Raw genomic sequence first — 27,942 nt, 5'->3', positions numbered from 1 at the left:
TCAATAGTGGCTTTTAGAATAACTTTCATTTCTCCAACCCAGTCCAGGCAACTGAAACCTTGGCTATGGATGGCTAAAGAGCAGGGCGTGCAAGAGCAAAAGATGACCTCAGCAGTCTCCATATGGCTATCCACTGATGCTCAAAGAACAGGGTACCCTCAACAGAAATAGTAGATTGATTATTCAGTGCAAGAATGGCAGGGTCCACATTGGGAACAGACAATTTCTTGCGAAACGCTACATCCATAGGATACAAGGCGTTAGTAAGGGTGTATAACCATTCAGAGTATGGCCAATCATTGTACAGATCCCAGCTTGCCTGAACAAGGGTAGGAAAAGGCTTTCTACAAAATGACCTCTTCCTGTGCTTTTAAGAACATGGAAGTGGAGGAGGAGGCTGCCTCAATCAATGCGTTCATAGTAGACACTATAAGGCAGGAAGCTATAGGGGTTGCTCCTCAAAATTGTTTCAGTGGCAGAAAACAAGGGAGGTGCTGACTTTTTAGCAAACGCAGGTCCAAATTTCTCACTGCCAGTGAGCTAGGCAAATCTGGTTGTAGCCCATGGAAATAGTCGGGGGGGGGACGGGACTCTTTGGAATAGACCAGACATAGTGGCAGAGAATTCAGCTTTAGTCAGACAGGCCTAATGCTGTGCGCATTGAAGAGAAATTCAAGGAAAGGACCCCCCTTAAGGAAACTACCCTAAAAATGGATTGAATGTGATAGGAGACCATTTTGAATAGCAGCTGCCCTGATTGCAAACATTACACTGAAATAAGCCATAAGTGCACTCCAATAATTTGTGCATATCAGGAATCTAGAGAAATAGCTATATCTGCAAAACAGACACTGTCCTGCAAATTCAAAATTTTATGCAAAACTTACACTTTAAGATGTAAAATATACTTTGATCATTGACTAGCTAAAACATTTTAAGAAAAGAAAAAGTTAAGTTATAACAATTCTACCCACCACTGTTCTCATCTGCTGTGCCATCTAACTGAGGTATAGAAAGATTTGCTAGAAGCAGCTTGTTACTACTCCACTCCATTTCACTGTCTGATGAGTCTTCTTCAGATGAGCTGCCATCAGTGTTCTTAACAAGACTAGAAAAGAGGATGAAAAAGGAAAGTACAGATCACTCAGGTAGAAGACTTCAAGAACATAGACACTGTTTTAGACTGGTTTAAATTAAATGAGAAATATACCATCCAAAATGAATCATGCACTACTGAAGGTTGCATATGTTATCACCAATTCATTTTACACAGGAAGTGTCCACATTCAGTCATATACAGGAACAATTGGGTAATGTAAACACAATAAACTTATCTTATTTGCTCCCTTTTGGTCTGGTAAATTATTCATTATTTATTTATTACAAGTACTTATATAGCGCCATCAATTTACACAGTGCTTTACATTTATATATATTGTACATTCACATCAGTCCCTAACCCTCAAGGGGCGAACAATCTAAGGTCCCTAACTCACATTCGTACATACACATACTAGGGCCAACTTAGACAGGATCCAATTAACCTGCCAGCATGTCTTTGGAGTGTGGAAGGAAACCGGAGTACTCATAGAAAACTCACGCAGGCACAGGGAGAACATGCAAACTCCAAGCAGGTGGTGCCGTGGTTGGGATTCGAACCGACGACCCTAGTGCCAGGTGGAAGTGCTAACCATTTAGCCACTGTGCTGCTGGTAAATATATAATCAAATGCTTTTTATTATAGCCATACTATAAGTACAGAAAATACCTGTAAATCCTGTCAGAAATATTGTAAGCCGATAACCTGAAGCAGACACCTGGTTCCAATGGTGTGTGTGTGTGTGTACACACTAAACAATTTATTTCAAGCTTCTTTAACCACTTGCCAACCCCACTATAGCCGAATGACGGCTACAGCGTGGTTGTCCAGTTCTGGGAGGGCGTCATGTGCCAATCATGGGAGGCCAATCACAGCAACCTTTTACCACGTGATCAGCTATGTCCAATGACACAGCAGATCACCAGTAAATGCAGTTGCCGGTTATCGGCTGTCACAATGTGAGGAAAGTACTGCCGATAACCAGCAATTGTCAGAGGACAGCTCGGCACCAATCATCAGGGCACTGATGATCAATGCCACCCACCAGTGCCACCCACCTGTGCCAAGCAGTACCGCCAACAAGGGTAGAGCAGTGCCACCCACCTGGGCCCAGCAGTGCCCCCCATCAGTGCTGCCTATAAGTGCCCATCATTGCTGCATATCATTGCAGCCTCATCAGTGCCTATCAGTGCAGGCCTCATCAACAAACATCAGAGAAGGAGAAAAATGACCTGTTTGCAAAAATTTATGTAGAAACAAAGAAAGAAAAATTTTTTTTCAAATATTTTGCTATTTTGTTTCTTTATAGCGCAAAAAATAAAACACCAAGTGGCGATTAAATACCACCAAAAGAAAGCTCTATTTATGTGAAAAAAAATTATAATTTCATATAGGTACAGTGTTGCATGACAGCGCAATTGACATTCAAAGTGCGACATCGCTGAAAGCTGAAAATTGGCCTGGGCAGGAAAGGGGCATAAGTGCTCGGTAGGCAAGTGGTTAAACCACACTTGATTACTTTTTCAACAATTTTTTGGTTTCACGTTTTCGAGTCTTCTGAGCAAATGAAAGTCTATATGCAACTGGGATAGATGAAAAGTTGCCTAGGGCTCCCTATAGCTGTTCCATAATATCCATAGAAAACAGGATTCCAAGCATTTCAAGCAATTGCAGGAAAAAATGGGTTGTTGGTCTTGGCAGTCTTTTACTCTCTTGTAGTGTAGCTTTTTGTGTTACCCCCTCCTTTAGCTTCTGCCACTGGCCCTTTTACATAGAATGTTTATGTCCTCACAAGGAAGCAGCATTTTCTCACTTTCTATCTACATCAATTTTAATGATGGAAAAGTTTCTGAGTAACTCTAGATACCAGCATGGTACTAAAAATGCCATACATCAAACACATGAAAGGGTCAAGTTTTTGCTGACTCTTATTGGCACTATGCAAACAAACATGGGTCCAGTGTTTGGCAAGACCTCATCTAAAACTATGGGGATAGATTTACATTTTAATGTAAATCCTTCTCTTTTCCACTCTGCAACTGACCACTGCTATAACAAAATCACACCCCTGTCCTGTCCCAACCTAGCCACCTCTGTCTACAACAGTTCCCTTTCAACCACGCTGGATTCACTTGCTCCTCTCACTGCACAAAGTATCAGGCCCCGGCCATTACCACCTTGGCAGACTGATGACACCAGAAATCTTAAGCGACAATCGTGCACTGGAGTGATTGTGGTGTAAAACCAAATCCCGGCAAGCATTCACTCTATATAAATCTGCCTTCCTTAAATACAATTCCACCCTCCATGCTGTCAAACAAGCCTACTATGTTATTCTCATTAATACTCTGCCATCCAGTCCTTGTCTCTTCTCTACTTTCTCCACCACCTTCACCCAGTACCTCAATCACTGCTCATGAGATTGCCAATCACTTCACAAACAAAATTGCTCTAATTCATGAGGACATCTCCACTGCACAGATATCTATCCCACTTAATATACCCTGCACAAAACTACCCTCAACACTTACCTCTTTTGACCTTGCTACTACTAAAGAGGTTGCTAATGTTTTCTCAGAAGCTCGCCTTACCATCTGTCCGCTGGACCCCGTTCTCTCACAGCTACAACTACTATGGTCACCCTCCTCTTCTATCCTATGCTCCTTCACTCACATCCTCAATCTCTCCCCATGTACTGGAACCTTCCCCTCCCTTCTAAGGCTGCATTCACACTTGAGTGATTTGTAGCTTGAAGCTCAAAGCTCCAAAACTGCTCAAACTTAAAAAAATCTATTGTTCTCTATGGTGCCTGTTCACACCTGATCGCAGGATTAGGCACCATAGAGAACAATTGATATTTTAAGTTTGAGCATTTTGGAGCTTCAAGCTTCAAATCGCTCAAGTGCAATTGCAGCCTAAAACATGCCCTGATGACCCCTAAAGCTCTCACTGGACACCACCAGCCTGACAACTTAAGATCCATCTCTTTGTTCCAGTTTACCTCTAAACCTTTAGATCACTTATTCTACCACCATCTGAGCTCTTAGCTTGCTGAAAACAACCTTCTTGATAATCCTTTACAGTCTGGCTTTCACTTACTACTTGCCATTGAAACTGCCCTACTAAAACTCACTAATGATATACTAACTTCTAAAACCAATTGCCACTACTCCATACTCACACCACTAGACCTCTGTGGCCTTTGATACTGCTGACCATCCACTCCTCCTCAAAAAAGTCCACTGTTGGCATTTGAGACTCTGCTCTCTCTTGGTTCACCTACCTATCACTGTCAGTTGTTACCTATAACTCGGTCTCCTTCTCTCCACCTCCTATTTCTGTAGGGGTCCCCCAAGGTTCTGTCCTCAGACCCCCGCTCTTCTCCATCTACATTGGTCACTTGATAAACTTCCAGTACCATTTCTACGCTGATGACACCCAAATCTATCTCTCAACCCCTCACCTCACTCTTTCAGTCTCCTCTCGCATTACAAACTTACTAACCACCTGCCCTCCAGAAGAATTACCCCCCTTCATGAGTAGGCCATTTTTTGCTGTTCGTCACAGCGCTATTTCAACTGCTAATTGTGCGGTCGTGCAATGTTGTACCCAAAAAAATTTGTCCTTTTTTTCACACAAATATAGCTTTCTTTTGGTGTTATGTGATCACCTCTGCGGTTTTTACTTTTTGCGCTATAAACAAAAAAAAAAAAGACTGAAAATTTTGAAAAAAACTCGATATTTTTCACTTTTGGTTATAAAAAATATCCAATAAACTAAAAGTTAGTCATACCTTTAGACCAAAATATATTCTGCTACATGTCTTTGGTAAAAAAAAAAAAAAAAAAAAAAAAAAATCTCAATACATGTACAGGTATACCTCGGTTTATGAATTTAATTTGTTCGGCGGAATTTTTTGTATAGCGTTTACCACGCATTGAAAACCAATTAATCCATTCCTGAGGTCAGAAAAAAGTAAACTGTACTAAAATACCGCATGAGTTATTTTATCAAGTCATGAGGTATTTTAGTAGTGACAACCATGTGTTAATGGTTCAGCTGTCAGTGTGGATTCCCCACTGACAGCTCAATGTAAAAGAATTGCCGGCAATTAAAAAAAAGAAAAAATAAACGGCGCGGGTCCCCCCTTCCATCCATACCAAGCCCATCATTCGAATGACCCCGCTCGCTCGTCCTCCCGTCCCCCCCTTTCCTGACCTGCGGGGCTGCATGCTCGGATAAGGGTCTGGTAAGGATTGTGGGGGGAACCCCCACAGCATTTTTAATTTTAATTTTGGCGTGGGAGTTCCCCTCAATTCCCCTGCCATTTTTTAAATTTATTATGGTGCCGGTTTTTAAATGTAATTACCGCTTTATTTTTCTTCACTACAACTCAGAGATTCAGCTGTCACTTTTCCCCAAGTTAAAAGAAACAACGTTTCCTTTTAGTTTCTTAAAAGAAACAAAGCTTCCTTTAACTCTGGGGAAAGTGACAGCCAATTCTGTGAGCTATAATGCAGTAAAAAAAAAGCCGGCAAGTGCATTTAAAAATCGGCACTGACATACACTTCCTATTGTGAAAAAAATTCATAAAAAATTTGTAAACTGAGGCATTACTTTCAATGGATTTTCATTCGTAAACAGAAAATTACGTTAACCAAGGCGTTTGTAAACCGAGGTACACCTGTATATTAACTGGTTTGTGTGAAAGTTATAGCGTCTACAAACTGTGGTATATATATTGGAATTTACGTAGCTTTTACTTTCCGACTGCCTATCATTTTTTGAGGTGCTAAAATGCCAGGGTAGTACAACCCCTCCACCCCCCCAAATGACCCCTTTTTGGAAAGTAGACACCCCAAGGATTTTGCAGAGAAGCATGTTGAGTCCATGGAACATTCTATTTCTTGCCACAAATTTTTTTAAAATCAATTTTTTTTTCTTTAATGATATATTGCTCATGCATGCCATGGGTATATGTGGAACAACACCCCAAAACACATTCTTCTACTTCTCCCGAGTATGTGGTTACCACATGAGAGACTTTTTGGCAGCCTAGCTACATACAGGCCCCCAAAATCCATCCAAGACCACCTCAAGGCTTTCAATAGGGCATAATTCCTCATATCACTATCTTACTACCGATTACAGGTCCGTAGGCTTTAAAATGCCTGGATAGTACAACCCCCCCCCCCCCCCCACAATGACCCCTTTTTGTAAAGTAGACACCCCAAGGAATTTGATAAGAGGCATGGTGAGTATTTTGCAGATCTCATTTTTGCCACAGGGTTTTGAAAAAAAAAAAAAGAATAGAAAAAATACCTTTGTTTTCTTTTTGTTTTCCAAAAACATGTGGCAACAAATGAGATCTGCAAAATACTCACCATGCCTCTTACCAAATTCCTTGGGGTGTCTACTTTCCAAAAAGAGGTCATTTGGAGGGGTTGCTTCTACTATCCTGTCATTTCAGGGCCAACATTCGAAGCTTATGCCACACATCACTCACTCTTGAAGACCAAGCCTTTACTGACACTCTTTGTTCACATGAAAAATCATTTTTTTTTGCTAGAAAATTACTTTGAACCCCCAAACATTATATTTTTTTAAAGCAGAGGCCCTAGAGAATAAAACGATGGGTGTTGAGATTTTTTACATCACACAGTATTTGAGCAGCGATTTTTCAAATGCAAATATTTTGGGAAAAACAAACTTTTTAGAATTTTAATGCACAAAAACACAATACATTGCCCAATTGTTTCATAAAATATAACAGATGATGTTATGCTGAGTAAATCGATACCAAACATGACATGCTTCAAATCTGTGCATGGCCATGCAATGGCACCACAATACATACATTTTTATTATCGATAGGCGACGCTTTAAAAGCCTTTCCAGGTCACCAATTTATATTTACACAGGAGGTCTAGCTCTAGAATTACTGCCCTCGATGTGCTGTTCCCCGTGATACCTCATATGCATGGTGCAACTGCTACTTACATAACGGCACAGGGTCAACGTTTGCGCATGCAGGTGTGAGTGCGCAGGGGGGAAAGGGTATTTTCCCCCCTGTGGAAGGCAGCAGGGGGGGGAATGTCCATTCCCGATGCTTGTAAAAACAATTCAGCAGCTAATTAGCCACTAGGATTGCTTTGAAAGCCGACCACCAGCTGAAAAAAATTATACCAGGATGATGCCTGTAGCTATAGCCATCATCCCGGTATAACCACTCAAAGTCCAGCGACGTACCAGTTCATTGCTCGTCCATGCTGGGCATATATGTAACGGCGGAGAACCGCAATTCATTATTTTTTTTGGAATGCCCATGTTGAGGGTTAGGCCCAAAAAAAGTTTTAAATTCAGAAACCGTGATAGGTTTCCATGCGAATTGTCTGGCAAGAGCTAAATTTGAGTAGGTGGCGATGTATTGTTGTGCATATAAATTGCCTTGGCCCATAATCAAGTGGTACAAATCTTCCGGGAAAAAGAGCAGAAGGGCTAAACGCTAGTGCTGGCAGCGAACGGGTCTGATCATGCTAACACTGCGTTTATGGGGACACTATACAAAGCAGGCACTAGTATAGTTTTGCTTATGATCATTATATTGATCTGTACAAACACTACTACTAGTAATGGGAATGATCATCAACCTATAGCGTGAGTGAGATAGTCTGCGTGCAATCTAACGCTAGCTGACCCTAGCTGGGAGGGGCGCTAACTGACCTGATGCTATCTGATGTTGCTAGTGGCAGGAATACAGTAATCAGAGAAAAATGTTATATACTGACACTGTACTAATGATGCTGGCTGGGTGATGAGGCGATCAAAGGGTTAATACGGGCGATCAAAGGGTTAAATGTGCTAATCTAACATGTGTGTGTAAAATGTAGTACTTTTACTCACAGTACAATAAATTGTTCAATAGACATAAATAAATCAGGTTTCAGTCAGTTTTTCACTTCTTGGTCACATATACGCAGTACCAACAGTTTGATTTTTTAACAGGCGAGAAACACATGATGCTTTGTATTGTCTGTTTGGCAGATGTTTTCCAAACTTTTGCATTGATTTTTTGGCTCAAAAATGTCATTACCAATTGTCCATTTGTACACATTAACTGGACGAAAAATGAATGAAATGTCCAAATTACAGATTTTCAAATGATTTTTCATCTAGTGTATGGCCACCATTAGGAAAGCAGGGTAGAACATATCTAAATAACCTAGCAAGGGTTAGATACCATTGTAATAGTACTTTGTAAGAGTATTGTAGTGTGAAAACATGAAAGAATTAGCTGTTCAGGGCAATATGTTTGCCCATTGTTCCTCAATAAGAAATGATCTGAAAATGATATTTCAAATTCTTCTTTGGATAAGTTTGACTCAGGGCACCAGACTACACCTAGAAGTTAAATATCTATTTAGGGTGGCCTGGCCATCGTAGAGTAAGTGCATTTTTATTGAATTTATCTGTTAAGGACCTGAATGCATCCCTGGCAAGCCACAAATCTCACCTGCTTAATCTTCTGAGATGTTTGAAGTGCGACCCGCTTTATTCCTCTAACGCACACATGTACTTTCCAATGGAAAGACTGTACAGGTAAAGATGTGGCTTTTTTTAAAGAAGCTAGGAGAAGACGTCAGGGCCCACTATTAGAAAGTAAACTTACCCTTTAATTTTGTGATTAAATGTTCAGGGCATAAATCTTTAAGGACTCATGCACACTGGGTATTTGCTTTTTTCCTCTGAAAGCCAGAGCTCCTGGCACGAGAAAAGCTGACTAAAAAACATATTCAAAGAGGCTTATTGCACACGTTTTGGTGCGTCAAGTGTTTGGCCATTAATGGATTTCCTTGGCCAGAATATTAATTTATTCTGGCCACTGGAATGTATTAATGCTCAAATTAGCCTAGCGTTTAGAAACATTTATACGCATCTAACTTTTTTCTTCTTTTCAGCTCCTCTCCTGAACGCAATTTTGATGTGTTTTTTTCAGCTTGTAAGGGCTCCTCTTCTAATATGCCTGTAAACGCTTATGTGTGCATGCACACAAACACTATATTGCCAAAAATATTGGATTCAGGGGTTCCAATCACCTCCATGGCCACAGTTGTATAAAATCAAGCACCTAGGCATGCAGACTGCTTCTACAAAACATTTGTGAATGAATGGGTTATTCTCAGGAGCTCAGTGAATGCAAGCGTGGGTACTGTGAGAGGTTGCCACCTGTGCAATAAATCCATCCGTGAAATTTCCTTGCTACTAAATATTCCAGGGTCAATTCTTAGTGGTTTTATAACAAAGTGGAAGCAACTGGGACCAACAGCAACTGAGCCATGAACTGGTAGGCCACATAAAGTGACAGAGCGGGGTCAGCACATGCTGATGCGCACAGTGGACAGAAGTCACCAATGTCTGCAGAGTCAATAGCTAAAGAACTTCAAACTTCATGAGGCCTTCAGATTAGCACAACAGCGCGTAAAAGTCGTGTTCTCTGGAGTGACGCTCCTCACGCTTCTTGTCTGGCAAGTCGATGGATGTGTCTGGGTTTGGCGGTTGCCAGGAGAACGGTACTTGCCAGACTGAATTGTGCCAAATTTGGTGGAGGGGTGATTATGGTGTGGGGTTGTTTTTCAGGGGTTGAGCTTGGCCCCTTAATTCCAGTGTTGGGAACTCTTAAGGCGTCAGCATACCAAGACCTTTTGGACAATTTCATGCTCCCAGCTTGTGGGAACAGTTTGGCGATGGCCCGTTCCTGATCCAACATGACTGTGCACCAGTGTACAAAGCAGTGTCCATAAAAACATAGATGAGCGAGTTTGGGGTGGAGGAACTTGACTGGCCTTTGGGATGAACTAGAGTGGAGACTGCTAGCCAGACCTTCTCGTCCAACATCAGTGCCTGACCTCACAAATGCGCTTCTGGAAGAATGGTGAAACATTCCCACAGACACAATCCTAAACCTTGTGGATAGCCTTCCCCAAAGAGCTAAAGCTGGTATAGCTGCAAAGGGTGGGCCAACTCAATATTGAACCCTACGGACTAAGACTGGGATGCCATTAAAGTTCATGTGCTTGTGAAGACAGACGTCCCAATACTTTTGGCAGTATAGTGTAGGTTAAAATAGAGGTGCTCTTAAAGGCTCAAAAAAACCCCACAAACTTTGTCCAGTGTGCATGAGGCCTTAAAGCTGCACTAATGTGAACAGAAAACAAAAATTTAACATGCTCATTAAGAAAAAAATCAACCAAAAAAAAACTCTGAAAGCTCTAAACTTAGTTATTATTCTGTGAGTGATAGCTCACACCAGATATGCTTACATTCATTTTTCTTATTTATGTTTTTTTTTATGCAAACAAAATGCATATAAGAAAATCCATTATTGCCCATACCCATTAAAATGTTGTACTGTAGTACACATTTCTGCTGAATTTTTGGGTCAACATATTTTCTGCAATTCAAGCCAATTTAAACAGAGGCTTTCAAACATGCATCTCTGATGCACAGTGAGTGAGCATAAGTATTCTGGTGTGAATGAGCCCCAACAGGTGCATTCATTCCATTCTGTTGGTATATTTCCCATCTAGAGCGCAATCAAAAATGTATATCTAATTATATATGTTTACTTATTTCAATAAGAGTTGTTCAAATTTATAATTGAAATGCTCTTAAGACAATATTTACCTCTAACTAATCACAGGCAAGCCGGCAGTGCCCATTTTGATACATGTCGCAGTCTCCTTCGCTCTATAGCAAGAATGACGTTGACACAGCGGAGTACTTATCTGCTATCCTGGAGCCCTCTCTCTGGAATCTACCTCTGTGGTGTCAAGCTTCATACAGTAGTTCAAGCAGAGCTCTGTATACTAATCTCCTCTGGATAGGCTGTAATAGACAGTGTCTGTCATCGGTAAAAATATATTCTACTTGCAGTTCTCCACTATTCTTCAATGTTTTAGGTAGACAACTGCATAATGACACCTGCTGGAGCCATGACATGCAAAACTAGCAATGAGAGAGAGAGAATCTGAAATACTAGGGATAGCCTAACCTAAATGTTAAACGTACAAATTTATAAAACACTTTTAGGAGTACAGTATGGTAGACTACTAATCTAAATTTAAAGGATACAATATGGCTTACATTCACAAAGACAGTCAGTGTTGTAAAGATGAGTTACATTTGTTTTTCCTGTTGCATACATACTTTCTCTTAGCATCATGTTCTTCAAAGTTGCTGTCCCATCTTTGAGACATTAATATGCTAAGTTCCATCTCCTCTTTCTCCACCTGGGGCTCATTTTCCTCATCATCACTGTTCTGCATTGTACTGCGTCTTGAAGAGTAAGTATTTTGTGATAAGCGTTTGGACAGATTCATCTGATAGCCATCATCTTCTAGGCCAGCAAGCAGTTTCACCATGGCTTCATCTTGGCTGCTATTGACTGAAAAATAAAAATAATGAAAATCTTTGCTCTTCCTCTACTTAAGACATAGGTAAAAAAAATTATACTCAGTACCGTTATACACAAACAGTTGCACTTTTATTGTCACCACTTAAAGAGACAATGTTGGTAAAACAAAAGAAAAAAGGTTGCTGTACTATAAAATACAGACACCTAGGGGTGCCTGAATGTACCGGCAGATGTGTCAGCAAGTCCTCCCATTATGGCCAAATATCAGGCTGTTCAGACAGGCAAGGGTGCATGCATTTTATACCTGCAAACATCTGTGGGTTTTTTTTTTTTTTTAACCGCTCTATAGCAGAAATACTGCTACAGGGTGACACGGGTGCGCAAAATCATGTGCATATACGTGATTTTGCAGTTCAGGGTAGAGGGGGCGCGCCCTACCTGCGCCACCATACGCAGCCTGGGCTTTCAATCACCGGGTCCTGGCTGTGATTTCTGTCGATATATTTTGCTTATAGCGCAAAAATTAAAAACTGCAAAGACCATCAAATGCCACCAAAAGAAAGCTCTATTTGTGTGGAAAAAAGCACGTAAATTTAATTTGGGTGCAGTTTTGTATGACCACGCAATTGTCAGTTAACCTCTTCCCTACCGCGTTATAGCCAAAAGACGGCTACAGTGCGGTTGTCTAGTTCTGGGAGGACATCCATTGACGCCATTCCAGAACACGCACCCTACACGTCCCCAGCAGCGTGCAGCCAGCGCCGCCGGTGATCGCTGTGTCCTACGGACACAGCAGATCACGTGATACAGTAAACGGCCAATCACAGCAGCCTTTTACCACATGATCAGCTGTGTCCAATGACACAGCAGATCACCAGGTAAATACAGTTGCTTGTTATCGGCTGCACTTTCCTCACGCCGTGAGGAAAGTACTGCCAATAACCAGCAACTGTCAGAGCAGTGATCGGCTCTGATCATCAGGGCCCTGATCATCAGTGACCAGCAATGCCATCTACCTGTGCCCATCAGTGCCGCCCACCTGTGCCCATCAGTGCCGCCCACCTGTGCCCATCAGTGCCGCCCACCTGTGCCCATCAGAGCCAACCACCTGTGCCCTGTAGTGCCACCCTCTTCCCTGCAGTGCCACCCACCTGTGCCCAGCAGTGCCACCCACCTGTGCCATCCATCAATTCTGCCCAGCAGCGCCGCCCATCAGTGCAGGATCATCAGTGCCTATCCGTGCCACCTCATCAGTGCCACCTCATCAGTGCCACCTCATCAGTGCCCATCATTGCTGCCTATCAGTGCAGCCTCATCAACGCACATCAGTGAAGGAGAAAAATTACCTGTTTGCAAAATTTTATCATAGAAACAAAGAACATTTTTTTTCAAATTTTTTTGCTATTTTTTTGTTTGTAGCGCAAAAAATAAAACACCCAGCAGCGATTAAATACCACCAAAAGAAAGCTCTATTTGTGTGGAAAAAATGCTAAAAATGCAATATGGGTATAGTGTTGCATGAACGCGCAATTGTCGTTCAAAGTGTGACAGCGCTGAAAGCTGAAAATTGGCCTGAGCAGGAAGGGGGTATAAGCAGGGGCGGACTGATCATTTGGAAACTCAGGCACTGCCCGAGGGCCCGGGGTCAGTAGGGGGCCCCATGAGATGCCCCTGGTACCTTTTTCATAGGCTTTTTTGAGTTTGGTTAAGGACACAGGGGCCCCATGATCCCCTATTGCCCGAGGGCCCCATGAGTTGTCAGTTTGCCCCTGGGCATAAGTGCCCGGTAGCAAGTGGTTAAAGTAACGCAGCGCCATATTGCAAAAAAATGGCCTGGTCAGGAAGGGGGGGGGGGGTAAATCCTCTGGAGGGCAAGTGGTTAAAGTTACATAGAGCCACGGCTTGACCCCAATCTCCGCTCTCTCCTCATTGGCTCACTGGCTGTGATGGTGTCTCAGCCAATAAAGAGAGAGAGACCTGTGACAGCTGACGCTCTCGTGTACATTGCTGGATTGAAAGGGGGCTCGGGGGAGTATTAGGGGGCTGTGGAAGGAACAGCACACAGAAGTTTTTTTTGGCCAAAAAACCTTCAGCCCTTACAACCACTTTAAGAGACATTTTAAAAGAAGAAATGGCAAATTTAAAAGATACATATAAACCTAAAGTCTACAGAAGATATTTTAGTTTTGGCTTGTTGCTCACATTTTCTTCATGTTTATATTACAGTTTGTAGTTTGGACAAACTACACCCAGTATGAAGAGCGTAAGCCTGTGCAGTTTACATGCATGAATATAAACACTCTATTCCCTTTGGAAAAAATGAATTACACGGCACATAACCTTGCACTTTTAAATACTGCATACTGCAAGTGATTACTGCACTGATGCTGGCAGATAAAGTGCGAACCTTATTCTCTCAAACTAAACTGCAGAGATTCAGTCACTGATGCATACAGTTGCCATTCAAAAACACTGTTACAGAGGAGCATTTGTTATGGATTTAAAGCAAAACGATAAGTAGAAGGGTACACTGTGAAGAGCCAGTGCCTCTCAAAAGGGGAGCCAAAGAAAGTTCTGATCTCACAGCCATCAATCACCAGAACGCATCTCCCTAAGCACGTCAATTCCATTTCTAAAGCTTTTACAAAAGCTTATCTGTATAGCCTGTCTGAGGCTTTTCATGACCCAGCAGGCAAAAAACAATACATCTCTTCACTTACACAAATCATTTGCTAGTATAACTGCAAAGCGTTAGATACCATTTAGCAATGACGGTCACAAATTTTTCAAAGCTCCTGGGTGGTCACAGTGTCTGGCAAACCTCGGAGAGCACAGGAAATCAATAACAAGTGATTCCTGGGATTCTGTCATCAAGACCTATATCACACTTATACTAAAAAAAAGCCAGTGTCTGTGAGATGAATGAAGGTTTTTCAGCACAGAATACAAACGGTCAACAGCACAGTTCTAGTACAAGACCAATAGAAATGTAAAGTAACTGGTTTCACAGAACACAGCATTGTAGGCTCTTGTATAATGTTCTAAGGGCAGTCAACGTCAGCATACTACTAGCCTAAGGAACTGATCAGTGTTTTCCAAAATGAAATACTGAGAAAAGTGTACATTTTAGAGCACGCTTAGCAAAATGCTTTTACAGAATCTCATTCCCAACTTAATTTCCCTAAGTTTTTACCATATGAGACATCATTCTATGCTAGGACATTAAAAAATATTTTCAAACCAACTTTGGTCAATGTAATATTTAGAAGTACCCCTAGGAAGTCAGTTGTAATGATCTGAAAGTCTGGCAATCGCTTTCACTTGTGATGAAGTCAAGTCTGCTATTAAACAGCAATCCTCTATAGACATGATCAAGAGAGTTGGAGATTATTTTTCTAAACGACAATTCACTTCATCAAGTTTATATATGTGACCATTGCCTATATGTATTATCATACAGCCCTGACATACAGTACATGACCCTCTGCCAAGTATAGCTGGAACTATATCTCATAAAGTCATATGACTGCCATTACTAAAAACATACACGCAATTTAAAAAGTCTAATTTACTTATGTATTCCTCACTTAATTGCCGACAAAACAAAAATGACAATTTAGCAATCTAAACTATTAAAAAATAGCATCATCGTTCCAATCTAATTGAAAAAAAAAAAATTCTGTTAAACCAGAAAATTACTTACAAAAAAGTGGAGACTGGCTCAGCCTTTGACACACAGGCTGGAAGCACTGACTTGTTTCCATAATATTTAAAATGGCTTCTTCATCAATGACTGCATCTGCACGACCCTCATCTTCACACAGCTCAGATTCTGTTAACAGACAATACAATAATAAACGTCACTTGTGATAGGTTAATGCAATATAAATACTCGGTTTAGGATCTAAGGGGCACTGAAGTGAAACATTACACACTATTTTTCCCCCTAGTACAGGGGTAGGTAACATGCGGCTCTCCAGCTGTTGCAGGACTACAAGTTCCATCATACCTCTGCAAGTCATAGCTGTAACTGTCAGTTTTGTAATGTTGCAATGCCTCATGGGAAATGTAGTTCCACAACAGCTAGAGAGCCGCAGGTTGCCTACCCCTGCCCTAGTAAAACATTTAATCCTTGGATCAAAAGGAGTTTATACCATGCAATAAAATCTCTAACCCGACCAAGGTTTATATACAGTATGTAGCTACACAACAGGCTCCAGCTACCCAAAACACAAATAACTTGGGCCACTTTGTTTTATGTTGCCTTATCAGTTTCTTAACATTCTGAAATTTAATACCAAAATGAATGTTATAAATTAAAAAAAAAACAAAAATCTTTAAAGTGGTTCTAATTCCTAAACATTTTACCTTAATACATTCTTTGCATTAAGATAAAAAATTTTAGGTTTAAGTAATGCCACCCACCCCCAATACTTACCCTAGCCCAATCTCAATCCAGCAATGTGCCCATCTGCAGCAGCTCTCTCTCCTCTTCTCCTCGCTCTCTTATGGAGAGCAGCAGGAGCCATTGGTTTCCGCTGCGGTCAATCAAATCCTGTGGTAAGGCAGTAGGGGGCGGGGCGGGGCTGAGCCATACTATCTGTGTCAATGGACACAAGGAGCGTGCCTTTGGATTAAGAAAGCAGATGTGCCAAAGTAAAAAGCAGCTTCCTATGGTGAATAGAAGAGAAGAGGAGTCAGAAGCCCCAGCAGGGAACTCGAGAAGAGGAGGTTTGGGACGCTCTGTGTAATTCCATTGCACTGAGCAGGTAAGAATAAATATGTTATTTAAAAAAAAAATTTAAAATTAAAGACTTTATGATCACTTTAACTGTTGACGCATTTCTGTTTCAGCTTTGTACACTCTAAAGAGGACCTACAGTATAAACGGAACCAACACACAGCCCCAATGGAGGCCCCACCACAGTCAAAAACATTTTTGAAATTCTTCAGCATCTCAAGACCTAAACCTGTATCGCCTGCTCTTTCACTGCAAGAAAAATAGGTTACAGAGTAAATTAGTTGTATTTTAAAAATATGCTGTTTTTTCCACTAGTTCAGGGTTCGCCCTTGGTGCATATTTAATCTTGCTGCATTTACAATGTTGCAAACCTGACAGGTAACTGAAAATCATTTTGAATCAAACAATTAGTTTTAGCTTTATGAAGAGCCATGAGCGTTCTTTAACCCCTTTATTTGCCTTCACACTAAAACTGTAAAGTGAAATGCAAAGAATAAAATATAGGTTATATACTATCATTCCACTAAAATAATACTGCAAAAGCTGATAATGAATAATTAAAAAAAAAAAAATACTTAAAAGTGATAAGAAACCTTTTTTGTACTCAATGTGGAAATTAGATTGATAAAGTCATAAAAACTCCACAAGATGAACAGATGTTCTTTCCACAACTTAGCTGGAAATAAAAAGAGAACTGGCCAAGAATGCCTGTAAAATATATGGAAAAACGTGCCTTTAGCACACAGCTATGCAGAAAAAAAGCAACATAACCAAAGTTAAGTAAAAGCGCTTTTGTCATTCTCTACACTAAAACAAGTGAATAACCCTTGCAGTGTGGGCGCAGTCGTACTCCAGAAGAAGCCTTTTTGGTTTTCCTGGAGTTGGGATTTAAAGTACCACATATTTTTATGCAAGAAAGGTTGAAATAATGTTTTTTAAAATTATTAATATGCCCAATGCAAAGGCAGGATTGTGTATCATTAGTATCATCAAGGAGGGACATGAATCAGTATGAATAAGCAGTCTGTTTTAGCTATAGCCTTAAGGTTAAGGTCTATGAGAGGGTGGTCTTTAGAGGTAGCTGGAACTGTGATGTGGATCAGTTTTTTGTTTTTTTGGCAGAGCAAAAACACCTGTTCCAGATCTACCCAGTCTCAATGTTCTAAACAAAGAGTGTTTATAGCAGTCAGCCACACTCGATAAATGAAAGTCCTGGTGGTAGTATACAAGGTCAGGAACACCTATGCCTCTTCTGCTCTATGGTGGAAAACGTCCTATTCGCATGTTCTTGTATGCCCAAAAGAATTGATTAAATTCACTTTTAACGGATCTTTAAAAGGAAGGAAGGTTATGGATTGGGAGGGTTTGCAGAAGGTATAGTAAGCCAGGTAATATGCCTAGTTTTAGTAAAATATTCCTCCCAAACCAGGTGTGTATGAGCTTGCTCCATTTTTTTTTTTTTTAAACTATTTCTGTGCGTGTTTCAGCTTGCAAAATTATTGTAGCCAATAGAATGCTAGCTATGAGGAACGTAAATGCTCGCAAAAAAAAAAAATGCACCCCCCCCCCTTTTTTAAGTACTCGTATAAAGTCTATTGGGGCCACATGTGTCTCTTCCCCTAAAACAACTCATGCACATTTTCAAGCAATGAACTTCAAGCTTCATGAGACACTACGCTCAGGTATGAATTATTATTATTATACAGTATTTATATAGCGCCAAAGGGAATGCTCAGCGCTGTACAGTAGCAAGGGGGACAGAACATGAGACAAGACAGTAACAATACACTACACGAGGGGTTCGAGGGCCCTGCTCTTTCGAGCTTACAATCTAGGAGCGAGGGGAAGGTGGTACAGGAGGAGATGGCTATGGAGGAGGTTAGTTGTTAGGTGAGGTCAGGTGTTAGGTGAGGTTGGGGTACGCTTCCCTGAAGAGGAGGGTTTTCAGGGTGCGCCTGAAGGTGACAGTCTGATGGATTGGGGTAGGGAGTTCCAGAGGATGGGGGAAGTCCTGGAGAAGTCCTGCAATAGGGCGTGGGAGGAGGAGACCAGGGAGCTAGAGAGTAGGAGGTCCTGTGAGGAGCGGAGGGCACGGGTAGGGTAGTATTTGGGTATCAGGTCAGTTATGTAGTTCGGGGCGGCGTTGTGAATGGCTTTGTAGGTCAGAGTTAGCAATTTGAATTTGATGCGTTGGGCAATCGGGAGCCAATGAAGGGATTGGCAGAGGGGGGGGGGCAGATGTGGAGCGGTTGGTGAGGTGGATGAGTCTAGCCGCTGAGTGTAGGATCGACTGGAGTGGGGATAACGCTCGTTTGGGTAGGCCAGTGAGAAGGGAATTGCAATAGTCCAGGCGTGAGATGATGAGGGAGTGTACGAGTTGTTTGGTGGTATCTAGGGTGAGGAATGTGTGCATCTTGGAGATGTTGCGGAGGTGGAGCCTGCAAGATCTAGATAGCAGTTGGATGTGGGGAGGGAAGGAGAGGTGGGAGTCCAGGGTGACACCCAGGACTTTGGCGTGTGGGGTGGGAGAGATGGTGGCATTGTTAGTAGTGATGGAGAGGATGGGGGGGGGGGCACGGGGTGGGGGGAAGACCAGGAGCTCGGTTTTGGATAGGTTAAGTTTGAGGAAATGGAGCAACATCCAGTCTGATATGTCGTTTAGGAGGTGGGCGATGCGGGCAGAGAGTGAGGGGGTGAGGTTGGGGGTGGAGAGGTAAATTTGGGTGTCGTCGGCATAGAGGTGGTAATTGAAGCCGTGGGAGTGAATAAGTTTGCCAAGGGAGGAGGTATAGATGGAGAAGAGGAGGGGCCCGAGGACAGAGCCTTGGGGGACCGCGACAGAGAGGGGGAGGGGGAGGGGGAGGTGGCAGTGTTGTAGGTGACGCTGAAGGAGCGTTGGGAAAGGTAGGAGGAGAACCAGGAGAGAGCAGCGTCCTTGATGCCAAGGGAGTGCAGTTTGGCAAGGAGGAGAGGGTGGTCAACAGTGTCGAAGGCCGCGGAGAGGTTGAGGAGCAGGAGGATAGAATAGTGGCCATTGGCTTTGGCGGTTAGCAGGTCATTGGTGATTTTAAGTAGGGCGGTTTCGGTGGAGTGCAGGGGACGGAAGCCAGACTGTAGGGGGTCAAGGAGGTTGTTATCAGTGAGGTGGGCGCTTAGGCGATTGTAGACCAGGCACTCAAGGAGCTTGGAAGTGAAGGGCAACAAGGAGATGGGTCTAAGGTTAGTGGGGTCAAGGGGGGGTTTTTTGAGTATGGGGGTGATGTGTGCGTGCTTTAGAGGGGAGGGGAAGGTGCCGGTGGAGAGGGAGAGATTGAAGATGTGGGTGAGGAAGCCAATGATGGAGGAGGGGGGGGGGGGTGACTGGAGGAGCTGTGAGGGGATAGGGTCCAGGGGGCAGGTGGTGAGGCGGGCTTCAGTGAAGACCTTAGAGACCTCCTCGGGGGTAGTTGGGCTGAAGGAGCGGAGTGTTGGGGAGGTGATGATGTGCGGGGCATTAGGTATAGTGGGGGGTAGTGTGACTATGAGGTCAGGGGAGGGAAGGGTTGAGGGGTTGAAGGAGGGCGGGAGGCTGGGTGGAGAGGTGGATTGTGAGTTGACAATGTCCTTACGGATTGCGTCAATCTTGTTTTCGAAGTGAGTGGCAATCTTGTGGGCGGTGAGTGAGGTGCTGGGTGGGGGTGGGTGGGGGAATGGGCACCATACTGTAGAATATATTGGAAACCCTAGAGTCGAATATTCAAGTGCTTCTGGTGAAGTTTCAAATCAATTTAATGTAAATAAGACCTAAGAAAGGGGGAAGGATGTCTTTGAAAATACCTTCTGGTGAGAGAGAAATGTTCATTCCCAAATATTTTTATTTTTCTTCTTCCTAGATACAGTACCTTGAAAAAGTATTCATACCCCTTTAAATTGTCCACATTTTGTCATGTTACAACCAAAAACATAAATGTATTTTAGTGGGATTTTATGTGATAGACCAGCACAAAGTGGCACATAATTGTGAAGTGGAAGGAAAATGATAAATAGTTTAACATTTTTTAAAAATACATTTCTGAATATACTTGGTCTATTGCATAAAATCCCAATAAAATAAATTTACATTTTTGGTTGTAACATGACAAAATGTGGAACATTTCAAGGGGTATGAATACTTTTTCAAGGCACTGTGGATATTTATTTCTGGTTGCCTACTTAAATGGGAAATTAGATTTAATATTGCATAGTCTGTGGCTGGGAATGCTAATGTTCTAATTTTGTGAGGTTGATTTTATAGTTGGGAGAGTTTCATGTATTTTTCTAGTTTTATGAGAAGATTAGGGATGGAGTGTTCAGGTTTGGTTAAAAAGAAAAGTAGGTAATCTGCATATGCATGTTGTGATGGTCTCTCTCACCTTCTAGACCAGAGATGTTGGAGTCAGCACTTCTATGTCTTCAGAGAGGTTTCAGTCAGGATAAAGATTAGAGGAGATGGGGGAAACCCTGTTCTGTAGTGTTAGGGGAAAGTCTGCAGAGATGGCTTCATATATTCTAACTGCTGTGATTAGAATAGACTATATCTATCCATTTGTACAGCTTTTCTCCTATCCCTAAATATTTCAGAGTCTGCTCTAGGAATTACCATTTCAAGTAGTCGGGTAGGAAGGTCCTTTGACCGAGCTGGATAAATGAGGTTAAAATGGTTCTAAAGGCACAGGGTTTTTCACATTAATGCATTCTCTGCATTAAAGGGATAGATCACCTTCACCAAAGAACTGCCTATGCAGGTAAGGTGCGCCTGTGGATAAAAACTAACTGCGTGTCTCTGACTAAAGCTGAATAATACCCTTGCTGCTATACATGTAGGCCATTTAAGTAGCTCATGAAGCCTGACTGGAATACTCTCAGCACGTTGCTAAGTGAGGTCTAGTATTTACTTCTCACCCCTACCATCACAGGAGGGAGCTTTTCCTCTGATTTAGACCCCCACATATGCTCTATCCCTCTTCTGATACAGTAGCTCTGAGCAAGCTTAGCATCTGAGAGCTCACTCCTGTGATGGGAGAGCAATAATGACTAGGCCTCACTTAGCAACGTCCTGGGAATATTCCAGTCAGGCTTCGTGAGGTACATAAATGGCCTACACCTATAGCAAGGACATTATTCATCTTTAATCAGGGCTGCCCAGTTTGTTTATATCTACAGTCAAAATATAAATACAGGTGTACCTCGGTTTACAAATACCTTGGCTAACGTAATTTTCGATTTGCAAATGAAAATCCATTGAAAATAATGCCTCGGTTTACGAAATTTTTCACAATACATAGTGTATGTTGGTGCCGATTTTTAAATGCAATTGCCGGCTTTTTTTTTCCTTCACTATAGCTCACATAATTAGCTGTCACTTTTCCCGAGCTAAAGGAAACTTTGTTTCTTTTAGCTGGGGGAAAGTGACAGCTGATTCTCTGAGCTATATATAGTGAAGAAAAAAAAAAGCCGATAATTACATTTAAAAACTGGCACTGACCTACAGTGGCAGCGACTTTTTTTTAAACTTTTTTTCTGACCTCCAGTTTATGAATTTTTCAAAATACGAAACTTCCCAGAGAACGCATTAAATTCGTAAACCATTGTACACCTGTACAAATATCCTGTACATGGACAAATCTACAAGTTGTGAAAGATTCACAGAAAACGATAATATTAAATAGTTACCATTTCCAAACGCAACCTCCATGATAACACTTAAAGGCCAATTCCAGCCAACCCTCCTCCCGCCAAAGTCTTTACCGATTTCCGTATGCATTTATGATTTGTGTATATGTACCTTTTTTTTTTGACTAGTCACATAAGGCACAGGGTCCTCTTCCTCTTCTTCAGAGGGGGCCGTAAGTGATCAATGCAGAAAGCTATGCGGACGTGATGAAGTCAGCATCATTCTCTGCTGCATTGCTTTGTGAGCTTGAGATCACATAATGACACAGCCAAGATAGGTATCTCAATAGCAAAGGGTACTAAAGACTGAGCAGTGAAGGACCATAAAGTGAGGCTTCAGAGAAAATAACCAGACAGCAGGTAAGTATTGCAGCAAAACCTTTGTCTTATTTTTACCAGTGTCAAAGCATGTAAAAAAAAAAAAAAAAAAGAAAGAAAGAAAAAAGGACATGCATACACACTGGATAGAGTACCTTAAACAACCACCAATAATACTGAAAGATATAAAGTTACAGAACAGACTTGTGAGATGTGAACTTACTTTCCCGCTGGTCCCTGTGCACCTCCACCACATTAGCTGGAGTACAAGAAATAGCCTCCGTTGTCTCCAACTGTGAATGTAATGTCAATTCCACAGAGAACTCATCTGATAGGCTGCTGTAGTTCATAGAGTTAGAGAGGGACCTGTTTGATAAGACATACAGTGATCTTAAATATACACATAAAATCAAACTGTGATTAAGTCAAACATATACACACACACACAGTTGTGGTCAAAATAAGAGCAGTCAGACATCACTAACCTGATCAATCACTGTTTTTGGTAGAAATGATATTTCTACATGGCAAATAATTTACTAGCAGGTGTAGTAGAGTAATAGAAATCCAACAGACCCAACAGTCATGATATGCATGCTGCTGATTCTGTGTAATTGAATCACTAATTGAAAAGGGCATGTTCAAAATAATAGCAGTGTGGAGTTCTATTAGTGAGGTCATTCATTCTTTGAAAAACAGGTGGCAATTATTGCCCTTATTTAAGGAAGGAAGGCAGCAAATGTTGTACATGCTGGTTACAGTGCATTTCTCTCTGAAATTCTGAGGAATATGTGTCGTTCCAGACATTGTTCAGAAGAACAGCGTACCTTGATTAAAAAGTTGATTGGAGAGGGGAAAACATATAAAAAAGTGCAGAAAATGATAGGCTGCTCAGCTAAAATGATCGCAAATGCTTTAAAATGGCAACCAAAACCTGAAAGACGTAGAAGAAAGCGAAAAAACTACCATTCGAATGGATAGAAGAATAGCCAAAATGGCAAGGGCTCAGCCAACAATCAGCTCCAGGAAGATCAAAGAAGGTCTAAAGTTACCTGTGAGTACTGTTACAAATAGAAGATGCCTATGTGAAGCCAAGCTATCTGCAAGAAGCCCCCGCAAAGTCCCACTGTTGCAAAAAAGACGTGCTGAAGAGGTTACAATTTGCCAAAGAGCACATTGACTGGCCTAAAGAGAAATGGCGCAACATTTTGTGGACTGATGAAAGTAAGATTGTTCTTTTTGGGTCTAGTGGCCAGAGACAGTTTGTCAGACGACCCCCAAACACTTAATTCAAGCCACAGTACACTGTGAAGACAGTGAAGCATGGTTGCACAAGCATCATGATATGGGGATGTTTCTCATACTACGGTGTTTGGCCTATTTATTGCATACCAGGGATCATGGATCAGTTTGAATACATCAGAATACTTGAAGAGGTCATGCTGCCTTATGCTGAAGAGGAAATGCCCTTGAAATGGGTGTTCCAACAAGACAACGACCCCAAACACACCAGTAAACGTGCAACATCTTGGTTCCAGACCAACAAGATTGACGTTATGGAGTGGCCAGCCCAATCCCCGGATCTTAATCCAATAGAAAACTTGTGGGGTGACATCAAAAATGCAGTTTCTGAGGCAAAACCAAGAAATAGAGAAGAACTGTGGAATGTAGTCCAATCATCCTGGGCTGGAATACCTGTTCACGGGTGCCAGAAGTTGGTTGACTCCATGCAACACAGATGTACAGCAGTTCTCAGAAACAGTGCTTATACAACTAAATATTCATTATGTGATTCAAAGAAAAGCAAAATCTTCAAACATTTTTCAGTTTATATAATAAATGTTTGAGTTTGTAAAGAAGAATACAAACACTGCTATTTTTTTGAACAGTCTAATATTCACTTTTCTTCAATTTTTTTTAGAGGAACAACACAAATTTGATATATTTTTCTTCATGTTTTGATTTGGAATAGAATGTGTAGTGTTCCCAATGCATTTGTGTGTATGGAAATAAAAGCTATTAGAAGGATTTTGAGCTTTATTCACTTTTTCAATACACTGCTATTATTTTGAACACAACTGTATATATTTATAGCGTACATTAAAATGTGTGCGACCATCTTCATAAACGTTTACCAACTACAAATGTTACTTGAAAGCTGGATTCACATTTATGCTTTACGGTATTGTGCTGTATATATAGGCTGGGTTCATTCTGAATAACACTCCAACCCACACCTACAGCAAAAACACACCTGCCCTATAGCGTAACACAACTGCGCTATAATACAACACAAATATAATTGCTCACTGCTTATGGTGCACTGGGTGGCCAAAAATAGAGAAGGTGCACGCTTTTGTGCATCAAGGCACATTGACAGCCCATTTAAAGTTAGCACATGTAAAGGTGAATTGGCACTAATACTTAACCATAATTTATCCTGAATAATAGTTAACATCACCCTTAAAATTAACCTTTAGCAGTTCACCTGAGCTCTAACATTGATACTTTAAAACAAACCCTTAACCTTAGTCCTCCCCTGTACCAACCAGAATATACAGTTGCTCACAGTCCAGCAAACTCTTGACCCTGATAACAAAATGATTTACCAACAAAAAAGGTTCCCCTTGGTCTGCTAAGGCTATGTTTGCATGGGTGACTAATGCTGGTGTGAATTACAGTAGCTCAGAGGTGGCTGTTTCAGCCACCTTTGAGAAGCTAGCTGAGGCCACTGACAGGCTGACCAAAGACGGGATGGCATTGACCGCAGCTATCCATGGCTGTCTGCCCAGCCAGTGATTACCTGCTGTGATCTCTGCTGATCACACACAAACTGTATAATTGCTGTCATTCTCATCAGTTTTAGTCACCCATGCAAATGCAGCTTAAGACACCTAAAATGCATGGTGAGAGGACTGCAAACAGACTGCTCCACTATAAAACAAAATGGCTACTAGAAATATAACTGGCCTATTTTCCAAAATATTGTTGGATGGATAAACTACAAGCACTTTTAAGACAGAATCTAAGGTCATAGTCAGTCATGATTGGAATGAAAAAACAGGTCAAATGCTGACCTGTAAAACTAGCAGATTGGTTTGAGTAGCTGCGAGAATGTCACTGATGACAACACACCAGAAAAATGTATTCATTATGAAATGGTGATTGGACACAAGAGAACATGGTCCTCCCAAACTGAAATGACTAAGTTCCACCGCCAACTTCATACTTACACCGAGAAGTCATTTTGTTTAAGGATTTCTTTTAGTCTCTTCTGAAACATTCTTTCACTTTCTGTCATAGCCAAAAACCCACGATCTTTAGACAAAAAGCACATCAAAATTACTCAACACCAAGAAAACCTCTACCCAGACACATCTATAAGTCGATAAATATATCTATTTAGAAAAGTAACAAGGATACTGGTAAGTATACATAGTTCTTTTATTTATTTTACCTTTTTTTTCCTTTTACCACACTCTGTAGTGTTATAGTTCAGATTAGTTCAGATAGTTTTAGATTGTATGTTACTGATGAAAACAATATATTTTAGATAATGTCAAAATGAAAAAAATTAACATATATGCAAACAAAAACTGGAAAGTCTTGCTTGCAGAGAAGTAATCTAAAACATGTACTCACTGCTGTGAAACCCTGAAGCTGAAGTTAACGTATTGATATTTTTTTACATAGTTAGACTGGTCCAACTTGGACCAATGTAAGTATGCATGTGCCACACCTGAATGATCCCTGTGGAAGCTGGAAATCACCGCTACTACAATAATCTCTGCACGTTTCCTGGTCCTGTGCCAAGCAGCTGCCCTGCAACTTTCTCAGCACAGGAGGTTGCTTCCTCTGCACAGATGCCATTCAGAAAACATGTATTTTTTCAGTAACTGCAAAGAGTTCTCTGACTGAATGAGAAGAGGAGGTGGGGCCGTGAGATCACATCATCTACTCATCCCATCAGATAACGCTTTGTAGTGCTTACCTCAAGGATTTCCAGCTTAAGCAGAGAACATGCATACTTATATTATTATTATTATACAGTATTTATATAGCGCCAAAGGGTTTGCTCAGCACTGTTTGTCCAATATTTTTTATATTTGTCCAAGCTGGACCAATGTAACTATACACAAATATCCATAGCTAAACTTCAGCTTTAAAATATCAATTATAACCCTCAGCACCAGATGTTTAAATGATGTCACATGATCTGTGAATAAATACACCCGTTTCTGGAAAGTTACAATTTCTGCTAGAGAACAATTTAAAACAAAAAGCATCATCAAGACTATTAAACCTTTAAAGCAAGTCTGGGATAAACTTATGGAAACGCATCAGACGTGGCTGGATCATAAAAAATATTCCACACTCATCATAGGAAGCACCATTAAACTGATAGAAAAAGGAAAGGAATTTGGCCACAACTCTGTCTACAGAAGGCTCCCCTTCAAATCTCAGTGATTAGGTAAGGATTAGAGAAGCAACCAAGGGGTTAATGATAATCAAGTAGCAGGGGGAAAAAAAAAAAAAACACCTCTGAGAGAGGAGAAATTGTCCATGGAAGAACTATGACCTGGATCCTCTCCAAAGCTGAGATTTACCCAACAGTGATGAAAAGAAAACCATTGCTCTGACAAAAAAAAAACGTGAAGAAAAGTTTGCCAAAAGACATGCAAATATGTGGAAAAATGTCCTCTTGTCTGATGACCAAAGTTTTTGGCTGCAGGCAAAACAGTGGCTTTGAGGTTAGCATGGGGGTGCTCAGCTCAAATCTCAGCCAGGACACTACAATTTGCATGTTCTCCCTGTGCCTGTGTGGATTTCCTCCATGCACTCTAGTTTCCCAAACTCCAAAAACATGCTGGTATGTTAACTGGCCCTAGTATGTACATGCGTGTATGTATGTGTGATAAGAACCTTAGACTCAAAGCAACTCGAGGGCAGAGACGGGAATGTACGGTAAAGTGCTGTGTAAATGGTATGATCTATAAAAATGACTAATTAAAAAAACACCGGGCAAAAAGCCAATATTGCTCATTGACCAGAAAACACCATCCACAATAAAGCAAACATAGCCGTTTTGTTGGAGGGATGCTCTTTTCATTGGCTCAGACTGAAACTATTCAGAACAGAGGGCAAGATGGAGCCAAATATAGGGAAGATCTAAAAGGAGAATATGCTTCTGTAGGCAAAAAACTCATAACTGAGGCAGAGGTTCTCCTCTCGCAAGACTTTAGAATTCCTGTTTACCAACAATCCCATACAACTTTACAGAGCTAGAGCAATCTATACAAGAGAACACAAATGGCTAAAATTGCAGACTACAAAACTGGTAGAAACGTATCCCAAATGACACTAACTGCCGTCAAATGAGGCCCCAACAAGTATTAAAAGGAAGGGGGGTTACTTCTGTTAAAAACAATTGTCTGTTTTCTGTTTAGTTCACTTTTTGGCACCTTTAAAGTTTAAAGAATACATTGAATCTATTTTAAAAGAGAAGAATGGGTTTCCCAAAAAAACCCCCCAAAAAACAAAAAGTATACTCACCTAGATGGATGCAGCATGGATCTAATGCTGCATCTCTCCCTCACCGCCTCTACACTGAGACCTGAGCGATCAAACACAGCTAATCGCTCAGTTGTGCCCTCTGCTCTGAGCAGAGAGCTGGCTGAG

The 27,942-nt window shown here is 41.3% G+C and overlaps 1 protein-coding gene across 3 annotated transcripts in view; it reads right to left on the bottom strand.

Moving 5' to 3' along the window:
- The window catches only part of REV3L (REV3 like, DNA directed polymerase zeta catalytic subunit), a 262,767-nt gene that overhangs the window by 75,017 nt on the left and 159,808 nt on the right, over positions 1–27,942 (bottom strand). For all 3 annotated transcript variants that reach the window (XM_089664511.1, XM_089664520.1, XM_089664519.1), the window contains 5 exons: positions 25,497–25,581; positions 22,487–22,629; positions 15,217–15,345; positions 11,306–11,543; positions 975–1,108 (listed from right to left, as the gene is read on the bottom strand). In XM_089664511.1, the coding sequence (XP_089520637.1) occupies positions 975–1,108; positions 11,306–11,543; positions 15,217–15,345; positions 22,487–22,629; positions 25,497–25,581 (729 nt within the window). The remainder of the gene's footprint in view (positions 1–974; positions 1,109–11,305; positions 11,544–15,216; positions 15,346–22,486; positions 22,630–25,496; positions 25,582–27,942) is intronic.

This window comes from Staurois parvus, unplaced genomic scaffold (genome assembly GCF_062004578.1).
Source record: "Staurois parvus isolate SC_StPar_1 unplaced genomic scaffold, SC_StPar_1.0 ptg000048l, whole genome shotgun sequence".
NCBI classification, from domain to species: domain Eukaryota; kingdom Metazoa; phylum Chordata; class Amphibia; order Anura; family Ranidae; genus Staurois; species Staurois parvus.
Note: the sequence above shows the minus strand (reverse complement) of the source record. Positions and strands in the feature narration are given on the sequence as shown.